The 15,246-nt window shown below is 41.2% G+C and overlaps 2 protein-coding genes across 2 annotated transcripts; one reads left to right on the top strand and one right to left on the bottom strand.

Annotated features, from left to right (window-relative positions):
• The first annotated feature begins 554 nt into the window (after positions 1–554).
• Positions 555–5,203, top strand: LOC115787976 (lymphocyte antigen 6H). Its single transcript, XM_030740804.1, has 3 exons — positions 555–823; positions 3,045–3,161; positions 4,964–5,203. The coding sequence occupies exons 1-3, from the start codon at positions 772–774 to the stop codon at positions 5,173–5,175; spliced, it is 381 nt and encodes a 126-aa protein (XP_030596664.1). The 5' UTR covers positions 555–771; the 3' UTR covers positions 5,176–5,203.
• A 45-nt stretch (positions 5,204–5,248) lies between these two features.
• Positions 5,249–12,756, bottom strand: clic1 (chloride intracellular channel 1). The gene is made up of 7 exons (XM_030740803.1): positions 12,644–12,756; positions 12,308–12,372; positions 10,794–10,903; positions 10,314–10,439; positions 9,678–9,784; positions 9,131–9,312; positions 5,249–9,011 (listed from the first exon to the last, which is right to left on the bottom strand). Exons 2-7 carry the CDS (start codon positions 12,347–12,349, stop codon positions 8,850–8,852), a joined length of 729 nt encoding a protein of 242 aa, XP_030596663.1. The 5' UTR covers positions 12,350–12,372; positions 12,644–12,756; the 3' UTR covers positions 5,249–8,849.
• Between the last annotated feature and the right edge of the window lie 2,490 nt (positions 12,757–15,246).

The raw sequence follows: 15,246 nt of genomic DNA, 5'->3' as shown, positions 1-15,246 counted from the left end.
AGTGTGAGGGAGGCATCTGTCTGAGTGCTAAAGCTTGGCACAAACTGTTGCAATTGATGCAACAGGACAATGATCCCAAGCGCAGCAGCAAATCAACAACCGAAAAAAGAAAAGACTCAAAAAACTTTGTTTTTTTAACATGAATTTATATGCAGATAAATCATTGTAAAAAAAATACAAGTGTTTTATGTCATTATTTTCCCACATTTGCAGAAATGTTTTTGACTTTGGAGTCCTCGGCTCCTGCTTGTCCTTTCCAGTAAGATCCGTTACACATGCGCACTTCCTTTTCTCCCTCCATCGTGCCTCACTTTCTCTAATAACACCTTATTATCTGCTCATCAAATCAATGGATGAAGATCCTGTTGTTTTTAAGGCTTCCTGAGCTTCATTAATACATAAACACTCACCAAATACATGAATAACGCTTCATTTTTTTTTTTCAGCTGCTCGTAACCATGCTGCCCACAATTAACTCTCCAGATTGAATTAGAGGTTTCAGGGAGGAGTCTGCCTGAGGATTATGAAAGCACAAATAAGTAAAGACTGAGGGGAAAAACTCAGGTGACCTGTGGGTGCTGACAACATAAAAAGGCACCTTTTATCAGATTAATGGAAACACGAAAGAATCCTAGAAGAGACGAAAAAATTTTAATATGTGAATGAGCTGAGGAACGCAGCACATCAAGTAGTTAAAGAGTTGTAACGCCCTTGGAGGAGACTGGTTTAGAAAAACCTAGCCTGAAACTGAGGGACTTTTAAGGAAGAATCATGCCTCATTCACAACTCTTAATTATTCTCACGTGTTGTCTTCCTTTGGCAGGTATGTAAAAACATTCAATTGTCTTCAGTTACTTTTATAATTGAAGAAAAAACTCAAATACTTTTGAATACTGGAGATTAATTTCTGGCGTCAGTGACAGGGACAAAGTCTGCAGAGCTTGTTCTGTGGAAACTTGCACAGTTTAATCAACCTCTGATGTTCAACTTCCACATCTTTTTATGTTAATGTTTGAGATCTGACTCTCCCGCAGTTATCATATTTTTAATGCAAGATGTCCTGTTGCAGCTCAAAAAGGAACCACAACAAAGGAATTTACTATTAAAAAGACTGTAACTGTAGACACTACATGCTCGATTTAATGAGTTCACATAAAGAGAACTTTCTCCCCCTCATCTGGAGCCTCTTTAGTTAGGAGACTCTAAACAGGGCAGAGTTTTACAGTATGCAGACGCTCCCCTGTTGTAGTTTGATTCAAATGGTAAAATTGTTGAAGTTAGTTCAATGTGAGCTGGATTTATTATCAGTAGTGTTCTTAGTTTCAATCCAGTACAAATTTCTTCAGTGACGTAAATTCAAGCACATTTTCATTTTGTTTTTCAGAGATGAAAAGATCAAATTTAACACTCTTCTTGCGTTGGTTACTTCAGTTACAAATTTGAACTCTTTCATACAAACGTGTAAACAGTTTAAAAAGGCATTTGATTAGATTAAGACGCAGTGCCTAAACTATATATATATATATATATATATATATATATATATATATATATATATATATATACAAGAAATGTTGAAGTGCTGATTTTAGTTAAAAGTACTTTTGATAATTAACTGTTTATGTAAAAATATCGAACATTTCATATTTATTCTCCAATGTGAGGCTTTCCTTGTAACGAGTTTGACTGTTTCAACTTTGGACTGCTAGTTTGGAGATGACAGTTTAAATGTTAAGTTTCATAAATGAAGAATACTACAAGAATCTTAAAATGTAAGTAGAATAACTAGATTTAGTCATGAATAGAAAATTCTAAATTAGTTCAAACTTCTCTACTTATGGTAAAATACTATTACTATTACTTAACTACAAACAGTTCAGATGTGAACTATTAAAGCTGTATAACTCTGGATAATGTTGGGAGAATCAGATCTGGACACTGTGCAAGTATAGCCAATTCCCTGCATCAGATGCATCCTCACTAATGTAAATACTCTGGTTTGGCGAAGGGTGGTGCCCGAGTAGAACGTGCAGAAGGAGGGACGCGTGACGCTCACTTCCTGCTCTGGTCTCACGTGTTCAAACTTTACAGAAGAGAGCTGGCATTAAACGGCTCGAGAACGATCAGGTTCAGGCATTTAGTATGTTTAAAGTTCAGCTCCTCTGGATTAAAGGCAAGAGCTATTCAGGGCTTCAGTGTGTGTGAAAACTGCTATGCACACTGTACATACAGTTACTGACAGTTTTTAGATTTTTATGCCATTATTTGCATTTCTTTGACAATTAAAGTCAACGCTGATAACAATATACCTACAACATGACAAAATATTTTAAATTGAAGCTTGTTTTTTTCATAGTGTTGAAAATAAACTTACACTTTGTTATCAACATGATTCGTGGTAGTGAACCACATTGTGTTGGCTTAAAAAACTATTAATTAAATTAATAAGTAAGAAAATTTAATGCCACAAAAGTGATGGAATTACATTATGTTGTTAAATACTATAATAACTCTGGTTTTCAATATGAAGAGTTTGAACAGCTGTATTTTTTTATTAAAAAAAAATACTCTGGCAATTTGGTTTTACAGTTTCTGTTATGACAGTCTCTGGTGACCCAGTGACAGAATTATTTTTTCCACAAACTAATGCTTAGTATCAAATGAACTGTTTGACAAGTTAATCATTAAATCCAATATTGGCCTCTCCCAGATAAATCAGCAGCATCTGTATGTTTGTTGAAGCATAAGGTGCTGCAGTTTAGAGAAACCAAAAGCATCATTGAAGATAATCCAGAAAGTGTCTTCATTACAAAGATTGTCCACCAGGGAGCACCAAATCCATATATCTTCTAAGCAGCAAGACTTCGGCTTCTTTTGGAGACACATCATCAAATTAACAGCTACTGTATCTTCCTTATGAGCCAAATCTTTCATGTTGTGACTGTCAGCCGATACAATGTTGGCGTATTAAACTGTTGTTGTTGGTCTCCCTCCTAGAATTTTACAGCTGATAGTGTGTAACCTGCAATGTTTTTGTCCCTCAGCCTGTTTGTGCTGTTACACCTGTTTATTTCCGTCCATCTCTCCTCTGGACTGCTCTCTTCCTGTGGAGTGTCCAGCAGGGCAGCACTGCCTCTCGAGTGTAGCGTCAGGAAGAAAAGGTAAGACCCAGATCTGTCTGCATTTATTAGATTTGAGGGTTTTTTTTTTTTTTTTTAAGAGTCTCAAACTGGAAAATAAAACCTAATTTTATTGAAGGTTACTGAGGAACATAACAGAGAAATGCACAGTGCAGGATTTATAAAGATAATATTAATACTGAGTCTAAAGTTCTATTTATAAATCAAAGCTTTCAGCTTCTGGTCACTGCTCACACACAAACTATACAATAAGGCCTGTTTGATCTCTTTGTGTTCTACACTTTGAACCATTTCTCAAGGTCTTAAATGTGAAAACAAAACCAGGTGAAATAATGACTCACCCGATTGGACTTCAGCACCATTTCTCACCAGGCCGGTTGTCAGCTCAATAATGCCTGTGATGTCATCAAATTACGTCTAAAAATAATGCTCCGGGGTATCTGGGTGGGGCAAAACGTTCCCACAAATACTCCCAGTTTTTCATGTGAGCAGCATGTATGAAAATCTGTGTGGCATGTAACATTGTCATCTGTTCGTTCCTTTGACAACTAACCGGCAGCACCAACGCTGCAATGCTGGTTAGTTCATGTTCAAGAAACCAGTCTGATAATTTGAGCTTTGCGACGCAGCGCATTGTTCTGCTGAAAGCAGCCATGAGGAAATGGTTACACTATGGTCATAAAGGACATGGTCAGTATCAATACTCAGGTAGGTTGTGGTGTTTAAACAATGCTCAGTTGGTACTAAGGGGCCCAAAGTGTGCCTAGAAAATATCCCACCATTACACCGCCAACACAACACAAATTCTGATCCTATCATCCGAATGTTGCAGCAGAAATCAAAACTCCTCAGACCAGGCAACTTTTTTCCAATATTTTATTGTCCAATTTTGGTCAAACTGTGTGAATTGTCGCCACAGTTTCCTGTCCTTCAGTGACAGGAGTGGCACCGAGTAGTGATTTGGGTCACTGTTGCCTTCCTATCAGCTTCAAAGTCACTTAAATCCCATTTTTTTCTTCATTTTGAACTTTGGTGGATTGTCTTGACCTGCCTAAATGCACCGACTTGCTAATTAGATTTGAATTAATGAGCAGCTGGACAGATATATCCAATTAAATGGCAGGTGAGTCTATATTGTTGCCATCCAGGTACTAAAATTCAAGTACTAAAACTAAGCATTCAGGGTTTTCTTTGCTTCCACAGTTTTTTTGAAGCAATCACAATGTTAAATTTCAAATTTTATAAAAAGTCTTTAGGATAACACATAATGCACTTAAATACCTGTTTAAGCATGAACATGCAATTGGATTTCAGTTATGATTAAAGTTATATGTAACAATTTATTTAATGATGAGCAATAAGAGCCAGTTAACTGAAATTACTGCCTCATGTTTGAATGATTTCAGCAACTAGTCAAGTTGTAGTTTACATTTATATCTTTCCAGACTTGAGTTTAAGATACAGAACTTCATCCTGTATGAAAGTTTGTCATAAAAGTTCCCAAATTCCAGAATTATGGCTAAAACTGTTTTGTTAGGCTGCTGTGACCTTTGACATTTAAACTCTCTGAAATTCTCTCATGCTTGAGCCTAAGTGAATGGAAATGGGCTAGACGGGCAGATGTAGGTACAAACTGTCTCCAGCTGCACTTGGTGTGAAGTCCAAAGTACTTTGTTCTGCATTAGACACTTGCTGACTGAAATACTGCAAAAAAAAAAAAAAAAAGGATTAAGCATCCTCCTGTGTGCACAATCGATTGTGAAAAACTGAATATTTTTTGAAGACATGCAGATACCAATATTTTTACCCCTCTCTTCTCACAGGCGAACTACAGCTGACGTTATATGAGAAAAGCTGCGCCATCGCCTCCCAGTGCAACGTGAGTGGACAGAAATATGCCTCCGACACCTCTTTCAACTACACCAACGTGTGCTGCGAAACCGACCTGTGCAACGGCGCTGTGTCCATTGCTACCCTCAGCTGGGCGGGGCAGCTGCTCTGCCTGCTGCCTGCACTGAGCCTCCTGCTGGCCTGAGTGGTGAAGACGAGCCCTTTTAAGTCTTATTAACCCTTGTTAAAGATTTAAAAATGAAACATTCCTCACTGACTGATTTAATATGAAGATATTTTATTGGGACATAATAAATGTTACATTGTAAGAGGTTTAAAGTACAATTCAGCTGTGCTATTAGTTTCTCTCGATTGTTGATTTAAGCCTGATGATTTAGTGTCCACACCATTTATTTTTGATCCTGTGGACTTTGAAGTGCAGCTGTTTTTGACTACATGATGGTAAAGAGTGTGGAGGGAAAAAAAAAGACAATAAACGCTAAAATATTTGTAGGGGAACGCAGATGGTTAAGAAACAAAGTGGAAAGCACAGTATGGATAACAGTATGGATGACACACATTTATATATATTTATAGAGTTAAAAAATAGTTAACTGAGAAACAAACTATGCAGATTAATAACTGGTCTAACTTAACATGTTAAGTGGTCCCTGAAATGACATCAAGTCCTACAGTAAGAAGTGAACAACTCTTCGACACATGGAGAGAACAAATACTACAATATATTAGCACTGAAATTATTCAGACTTGATCCCTTTAAACATTAGTCCGCTTTAAAAAATAGATAAAATCCAACGATTCAGTCAAGTAAAATGCATCATCATCATCATATTGATCAACACCAAGCATTTCATCCAGGAGGGGTTGCAACCTCTGTAGAAAAATAATCAACTTTGCTCCCAATGTATTTCTAATAAAAATCAAACTGTGTACAAGATTGTCTTCTCAAATCTGTTTAAATTGCACTTAGGTTGTTTTTTTTTTTCTGTCAGTGAGTTTCACCCTGATCTGAGACACACAACACGCAACGAAGATGTTTACAGCACAAATGACGGCTCCATCCACACGTACATGGATGTTCTTTTAAAACACGAGTTTTCTGCTTTTGTTCTGAAAAACAGCCACATGAAAATCCAAAATTCTGGCCAATCAGAAGCCTGCAAACAGTAAGGAGTTAAAAGTGCAGACCTTTGTCTCTGTTTTCCTTCTCAAAGTCTTCAACCCTGGAAAGAGTTTTCAAATGTGCTGTTTTCATTTTTTATCTGGACAAAAGTCCAAAACCCAAAGAGAAATACCCATGTACATGTTGACAGAGCCCGTCCCTGAAAGCAGCCTCTATAAATGTTAAATGTGCCTTTAACTTCATAAAATCCCACACAAGCTGCTTCCACAATCAGACAAGGCGTGTTATCATTAGTTCCAGTTCCTCCCAGTGAGTTCATTTCAAGTCACTTAAACAGGAATTTCAGACTAGCGGACTTTATCCAGGAGTGGATTAATCCGCAGGGGCATCTCTAAGGACACAAGGCTTTTAAAGGATCAGGCTGGTTCAGGTATATTTTTGCTGTCAGCAAGTCCCATGAAAACAACAATGAATTTAACCTACAATTAATTATAATGCCAAAATGCTTGTTTTCTGCCACGTAGGCACAGGAGATGCTGGACAGTAAACGCAGAAGTTGATGTGGTACATTGGTGGCAAATGCAAATCCAAAAAAAAAAAAAAAAAAAAAAAAAAAAAAAAAAAGCAAACCAGTAGATTATAAAAGTTTATATCCTGAGCATTTACAACATGCCGGTTATATTGTAACTGCAGATGTGTTGAAACTCTATATGTTTGGCTTGTTACGTAGCATGGCAACAGATTCAAACTAACCACAGAATATTAAAACAAACTAAAAAAAAAAAGGATGTAGCTTCAGGGAAAGTGTAACCAACAGGAAACAGCCTTAAAGTGCCATTCTTTTTAATGGCCACCAGGGGGGCAACTCCACTGATTGAAAAAGACCTCCAGTTCTACAGAAGTCAATGCGGTAACAGCCCAACTTCTGTAAACTTTCCTGATGAGCTAATTTTGGGTCATTCTAAATAAAACATCAGTGTGGCTCAATAATGTAGTGGTTAACACATTCACCTCACATGTGAAAGAGCCACTGTTTGAGACCGGGAGACCGAAAAGCAAATCAAATACGCAGAACCATCTGGGAGCAGCTGAAAGTACCATAAATGAATAAATCAGTTTTACAAATTTTGGTCAAACATTTATCCAGGATGTTCATTGGCTAATCGCATGTTATTGACAAGACATTAGCCAATGAATGCAAAGTTTTACAGTCAGACCTGGCCCTAACGTGTCACATCCGCTTCCAAAAAAAAAAAAAAAAAAAAAAAAGAAAAGAAACGCTCATCTCAAAGCTTGACAACGAGTGAATCCTCAAGATGAGCAAACAAATGGGTGATGTCATGGTGGTTACAAACATGTTTCATTTCTGTAGTTTCTTTTTAGCACAGTGACTATACTTACACTGTTTGCACACTGGATAACCAACACCAATAATGTTAGCAGGAAGGCTAATGGCAAATTTTATATTTTGTACAAACTAAAATTTGAAAGTATTAAAAGCAGAAAGTACTGAGAAAGGTTTTCATGGGATTAACTGACAGTAAGGAAAAATATAAAATAAATCCAGCCTTAGTCTTTAAATAAAAATAAAAAGAATTTAATGTTTAAACATTAGACCCACATCTATATTAAAAAGAAATCATTTCCTGTACATTTTTCCACCCTCTGATTTACATTAAACGGAGTGGGCGGCATTAGAAGGCAGTTTGATAACTTCATCCACAGCCTCCTTCAATACCCAATGGGCAGCACTGAATAAATTACTGGCAACAGGCCCTCACAGCGGATCAAATGGAAGCTTAGTAATCTCAAATAATCCTTCACGCCTGCTGTGGGAGTACAGAAAGGGGAAGCCCGCCTCTATTGAAACAGTTTCCTGTCTCTGTAACTGTTTTCAGCTCTTCGGTGAAACCCGGTATGTACCTCTTTCCTCTCTGAGGTACAATACAAAGAATAAATGACTAACACTTACACAGAACTTGGCTTTTAATTAGAAAAATTATATAATTCTGTACTGTAAAAGGCCCTGCTTCCTCAGTAATGAAATAAAGTCCACGCGATACATCAGCGATCACAGGTTAACTACAAAAGACTCTTTGGCAGGTGAGCTGGTGCTATTATGCATATTTCACTTCCTTAACCAGAGAAACAAGATTTGAATCAGCCTGAGGGAAGCTTACAAGGTTACATGTGAAAGTTTGATCTATCAGGCAGCTTTGTGTGTGTTGAAATTGCTCCCAAAACCTCAACAACATGCTGCAGCAATTGTTTGGAAGAAGAAAGGAGCGGGAAGCGTCAGTGTGTGTCTGCTGATAGTGAAACGGTACACGAGCAAGGCTGTAGTCGGACGAGTGTGACAATGTGGACGAGTGTGACAATGTGGACGTGTGCTCCCGCAAACAACATGGTCGACAACCAAGAGAACGTGATATGTGGACGAGCTGGTCAGCGGAGTAACTTTAACTAGGTCAAAACGTTCTGTGCACGTGGGTCCTGTATTTGCTCGACCGAAACGATAAAACAATGTAAACTAGCGCCAAGATTGTGAAAGGTGATATCAGCGTATAAGGACGCAACAAATTACCCCGCAGGTGTAACAGTGCTCATACTTTACAAGGACAAAGATCGACCATGCTGCTTGTGGAGCGAATGTTCATGAGTGTGTGTGTGTGTACTTTTGTGCTTTCCTATGTTGCTCTGCTGGTATATTCAGAACATGTAACCCCATTCTACCCCTATTTAAGAGCTTTAGCTACAGAGGAGTAGGCGATATGGATCTCCTCGTCAAGTGGGCAGGTGGAAGAGAACTCCTCCCTGGCATACGCGGCATTCAGGTACCTCCAGAGGTTTGTCAGAGACTGAGGGATGGTGAAGCTTCTGTATTTCAAACACACCACCTGCAAAGAGAAAGAAAGAGAGGGATGACTAAAAAAAAAACCAAAACATCGACTCATCCTTATAATCTCTCAACTCCATGCTGCGCTGCTTTAAAAACAAAAAAACCCCACAAGATCACCTTCACAATGTGGAGCTTGGGCAGCAAGTTGCAATCAGCCAGAGTAAGTTCTTGGCCGTCCAGGAAGGGGCGGGACGAGGAAGTGACCTCATCAGCGCTATTCTCGTCGATCTCGTCAGGAAGTGGAGAGCCGAGGTAGTCGTCCAGCTTTTTCAGAGCCTTCAGCAGGCCTTTCTCCAGATCTGAGCACATTTGCACACATAGAAAATATTCAACACTGGTTTAAACATGAAAAGAGGGTTCCTAAAATGATGGAGAGGACTTTACATTTTAAGGAAACTACAAGAAAATTTTTTTAAACCAACAGGAGAGAGGAGGTCAGAAAGGCTGCACGCAAAGAGCAGCAGGTGACCTGTTTACACTCTGAGCTCAGACCATAATGTTATTAAGATGCTCCCTGCTGATTTTCAGCCCATCAGGGGACTTGACAGAAGCAGCTCAGCAGCATTTGATGCTAAAAATAGCACCAAAATTAAACCAGGTACTATTCTAATATTACTTTATTGCAAGGATGGACACACCATACTTCTGAGTGGAGCTGACTTACTTTCATTGGCCTGAGGGTTTGAGTTCTTGATGTAAGCAGAGAATTTGGAGAAGACGTCCAGGCCTGCCGTGTTGGACTCTGGGTTACGAGCAGCCAGACGGGGATACCTGCGTGTCCAATCATGTGTGACAATAAGGTCAGAATTTTTTTTTTTTTTTATATGATTCACATGGATTAATTACAGTGAACTGCAAGAAGTCAATGAATATGACTGCAAATAACCATTGATTTCTTTATCATTAATCTATTTATTGCTGGTTCTGCAACAGAAGCACCTGCAAAATCCAGAATTAAGTGATTCATTTTAATCTGATGAAGCAATTCGGATTTAAATCTGGTGGCTTGGAGTCAGTGTGCAGGGATTTCTTTTTCACTCATCTACAAAACATTGCATCTTGCTGCAAAATGCAGAACAACCAAAAAGAAATCTTTGCTGGATGCTCCCTGAGCCATATTTAGCTATTTTTGTCCAACAAAGTGCCGAGATATTCAGATTGTTATCAGATCAGACAAGGAAGCAGCAAATCAAAACATGCCAGAGATCAAAAAAGTTTCACACTCGAAAATAAGAGTTATCTGTATCAGCACAAAGAGACAACAACAGTTATTTGGTGAACACATGAAGGAAGCAATTACTTTGGAGGGCAGAGATGCTCCTCCAGGAACTCCTCAATCTTGTTGGTGTCGGTTTTCACCTCGCTGCCGTACAACAGGAAGGGTGGCTGAGCACCCGGTGCCAGGTCCTTCAAGATGTCTGGCTTCCTGAAAGTGGATGGAAAAAGCCCAAAAGACAGATGGAGGAGAGAGTGAGTCAGAAAGAAGGAACGAAATGGAAGGAAAAAAGAAGAAGAAAGGAAAACAAGAGTGGAAAGATTTACAGCTGTGTGAAATTACCCACGTGTGCAGCTAAAATGTGTCAAACTTTCACCTAAAAACAAAGCATGGGAGCGTTTTATCTTTTAACACCAAATATCTGAATGGCTTTTTTAAAATACCCACTTCACTTAAGGCCATTAAAAATGTAGGTGGAAATTCCCCTGTTGTGCCAGCATTACTGAGCGAGAAAGAATAAACAAAAGCAGGAATACAGTGTGTGTGAAAGGCAACTGTTTCCACCTCTTCATATCCACCGTGGTAACGTCAAAGGTGACTCCCTTCAGCCACAGCACCATGAAGAGACGCTGAGAGAAAGGACAGTTGCCGATGCTCTGACCATCACTTCCTGCCTGGGAAACAAAAACAGAATAAGCTGCTACTTTAATCTTCCAGTAATATTTCCAATTATTTTTCTAATAATTGGGTCCATAAAATGCTCAACAATCTGTCTTGTTTTGTTAGATCAACCGTTCCTATATGCAAAGAAGTCCAGCTGATGTGATCATGACAAATAAAAGCACTAACACCTCACACGTTTTGCTTTGCTCCACATCTGCTGCACATGTGGCAGCACATCCTGCACACTGCTGCTGCAAAAACGTGTGCACCTGTGCTTTTCACCCTTAAACCAACCTGCAAAGTCAGCACGAAGGATTTCTGACTCAAATATACACATTACCACACACGAGTCCTCGAAGGGCTCAAACCATATCGACAACTGAAAGCAAAAAACTAAGCAGCAGGGAACGGCTGCTATAAAAAAGTACTAAAAAACAAGTTTTGTTCAGGCTGCTTACAAAAGAAATCCCAGTTTGTGCCTTCTAAATCAGAAAGATGACAACCAGTCACACAAGAGAGGTTTTTCAGCTTTTCTCATTTGTCTTCTCACTATCAGTTAACCTGGATTACAGCCATTACATTATCTAGTCTGCACAAAACGGTGCTTTGCACAGTTTATAGACTTACTTATGAATCAACTGGAAAAACAATGAGCTGATTAACCCCAAAATTAATATTAATGCAGCCGTAGCCAGAGCATATGTCATTCCTATACTCCAGTACAGCTTGCAGCACCAGGCCTTAAAACAGGCGATGCATGTCTCCACTGCAGGAAACGATAGAGTCTGAAACGTGGCCCCATGACCTAAACACCCGAAATCAGGCAGCCGCCTACTGTAGTTAACCACAGTTCATGAGAACCTACAGTTTACAGGTCGATTTAGAGAAGTTACAACAGCATCTTTCACCCTGAAGAAGAAGCGGTGGTGGGGGAAGCAGAGGGCGGTGCACATGTTCACACAGAGGAATCTTTATGAGTGAAGGGGGGGGCACACTGGTTAGTATGTTACAGCATGTTTTTGGCTCAAAGAAAATGGGATTAGCCCGCCTGGCCAACATACTAAATATAGATTAAAGTCGCCTGGCTGTTATCTTAATGTGCGTTTAATTAGATTAGCCTTACAGTGGTTTGTAAGCCAGGTGAGTCAGCAGAGGGGTGCGACTGACATCAATGTTACAACAAATGCTGCGCGGAAATTAAAAAGGTGGCTTTAAGTCAACTTTAAGGACCGTGTAGCTATCAGATAAGTTATGAGCTTGTAACAAAGACACACTGCTGCACATGCTGATGGAACGATAAGATAATGGAAGAAAAGCTCTGCCGGCTAAATAAACTCGTGTCACATAATGTCGTCCTCCCCACGTCACTTTCTGGGTGTGATGCTTTTCTTCTCCGTGCCCATTCAGCCTCTTACCTTCACAAAAAGCTCAAGTTTGGGCTGAGTGGCGTCGCTCATCTTCACCTGCTGCTGCACGAAACCTTAAACAAGAAGGAGACAGCGGTTAGAAAAAAAACGTTTCTAAAAAATGAAAGCGAATCAAGCGCAAAGTTGCCCTTTCTAAACCCGAAATAGTCGCAAACGCATTGCAGCCCTGCCCATCTTCCGCTCCAAATCCCGGTGACTAAGTGACAAATGAAACATTGTAGCAGCTCCACACGTAGCGGAAAAGCTTGTCAAAGCAAAGCCCTGCGTGCTGGAAGCTCCCAAAGGTACAAAAATGTAGAAAATTTAGTTTGCAGAGCTTCTAACCTCGCAGTCCTCAAAGTTGTCGCTGCCTGCTGTTGCTTTTCTCCTCCCAGTTCTGCTGCCTCTGTGTGTGTGTGTTTGCGCGCGTCCGCTGGCTGTAGCGACACACTCAGCAACATCATCCTCCTCCATTTCCTGGTGGTGCGTGACGGGCCGAGCTCTCAGCGAATAAAAGTGGCGCTCGGGCCGCAGGCGATCTGTTAGTTCGTGTTTAAAGTCGTTTATGTCAAAGCAGATGCTCGAAAACGAAAGAAAAGAAAGAACAGTCACTAAAAGTTGGTGAGGAGAGACATGCAGGCGGTTATGTAACAGGTACAACAATGGGAGCATTTGGCAGCCGTGGGTCTAGGTTTCGTTTTAGCATTGGGGGACACATTAAAGGCACTCTTTCAAGTTTTTGGGGCTCCAAAATGGCCTTTGGCCCACACTGTGAAGCATCTTGGAGGACATGTCCTTCAATGCACATATTAAACAAATATGTAGGACTGCTTTCTTTTTTTCTCTTTCTTTCTTTCTAACGCACATTTAAAAACAACAAGTTGACCAAAGTGCTTCACAAGTTAGTTACAAAATAAACGAGATAGGTCATTTGCACAATATCTCTAAAATCTGAAACATCCTGTCTCAGAGTGATACTGAAAAGCTAATTCATGCATTTATTACTTCTAGGCTGGACCATTGTGATTCATTCCTATCAGACTGTCCTAAAAGCTCCCTGAAAAGCTTCCAGCTGATTCAAAATGCTGCAGGGAGAGTACTGACAGCTTGCAGTTTGGATTTGGGAGACAGACACCCTCTCTATTTTTAAGATTAAGCTTAAAACTTTCCTTTTTGATGAAGCCTATAGTTAGAGCTGGATCAGGTGACCCTGAACCATCCCTTAGTTATGCTGCAATAAGCCTAGGCTGCTGGGGGTTCCCATGATGCACTGAGTATTTCTTTTTCACTCACCTCTTTTCACTCTATGTGTTTATGCCCCACTCTGCATTTAATCATTAGTTATTATTAATCTCTGGCTCTCTTCCATAGCACGTCTTTTGTACTGTCTACTTCCCCTCACCCCAACCGGTCACAGCAGATGACTGCCCCTCCCTGAGCCTGGTTCTGCAGGAGGTTTCTTCCTGCTAAAAGGAAGTTTTTCCTTGTCACTGTCGCCAAATGCTTGCTCATAGGGAATCATTTTGACAATTGTGTTTTCTCTGTAATTATCCTATGCGCTTTACATTTAAAGCACTGTGAGGTGATGGTTGTGATTTGGTGCTATATAAATAAAACTGAACTGAAAATTGAACTGAATCTGATTAAAGTGCAGATTTTCAGCTTGAATTCAAGGGTTTTAAACATAAGTGCTGCCTTAACTATGATCAGATTTTAATAGTTGGTGATTTTAATATTCTCCTCCGTGAATCGCCACCTTATCGTGGTGGAGGGGTTTGTGTGTCCCAGTGATCCCAGGAGCTATGTTGTCTGGGGGCTTGTCCCCCTGGCAGGGTCTCCCATGGCAAACTGGTCCTGGGTGAGGGTCCAGACAAAGAGCGGTTCAGAAGACCCTTATGAGGGAAAAAACAAGGGAACAGTTTACCCTGCCCGGGATAGGGTTACCGGGGCCCCACCCTGGAGCCAGGCCTGGGGAGGGAGCTCGAGGGAGAGCATCTGGTGGCCAGGCATTAGCCCGTGGTGCTTGGCCGGGCGCAGCCCGAAGAGGTTACATGGGCCCGCCCTCCTGCAGGCCCACCACCCGCAGGAGGTGTCGTAGGGGTCGGGTGCAATGTGTGTCGGGCGGTGGCCGAGGGCGGAGGCCCTGGCGGACCGATCCCCGGCTATCGAAACTGGCTGTTGGGACATGGAATGTCACCTCTCTGGTGGGGAAGGAGCCTGAGCTAGTGCGTGAGGTTGAGAGATACCAGCTAGACATAGTTGGGCTCACCTCAACGCATGGCCTGGGCTCTGGAACCAGTCTCCTGGAGAAGGGCTGGACTCTGTTCCAGTCTGGAGTTGCCCTCGGTGAGAGGCGGCGAGCTGGGGTGGGTATTCTTGTATCCCCCCGGCTTGCTGCCTGTACGTCGGAGTTTTCACCGGTGGACGAGAGGGTAGTTTCCCTGCGCCTTCGGGCTGGGGAACGGGTCCTGACTGTTGTTTGCGCTTATTCGCCGAATGACAGTTCAGGGTACCCACCCTTTTTGGAGTTGCTGGGTGGGGTGCTGGAGAGTGCTCCATCTGGTGACTCCATAGTCTTGCTGGGAGACTTCAACGCTCACGTGGGCAATGACAGTGAGACCTGGAGGGGCGTGATTGGGAGGAACGGCCTGCCCGATCTGAACCCGAATGGTGTTTTGTTATTGGACTTCTGTGCAAACCACAGTTTGTCCATAACAAACACCGTGTTCGAACACAAGGATGTCCATAAGTGCACATGGCACCAGGACACCCTAGGTCGCAGGTCGATGATCGATTTTGTAATCGTATCATCAGATCTGCGGCCGTATGTTCTGGACACTCGGGTGAAGAGAGGAGCTGAGCTGTCAACTGATCACCACCTGGGGGTGAGTTGGATCAGGTGGCGGGGGAAGATGCTGGACAGACCTGGCACACCTAAACGTATTGTG

The sequence above is a fragment of the Archocentrus centrarchus genome, chromosome 11, assembly GCF_007364275.1.
Source record: "Archocentrus centrarchus isolate MPI-CPG fArcCen1 chromosome 11, fArcCen1, whole genome shotgun sequence".
NCBI lineage: Eukaryota > Metazoa > Chordata > Actinopteri > Cichliformes > Cichlidae > Archocentrus > Archocentrus centrarchus.
Note: the sequence above shows the minus strand (reverse complement) of the source record. Positions and strands in the feature narration are given on the sequence as shown.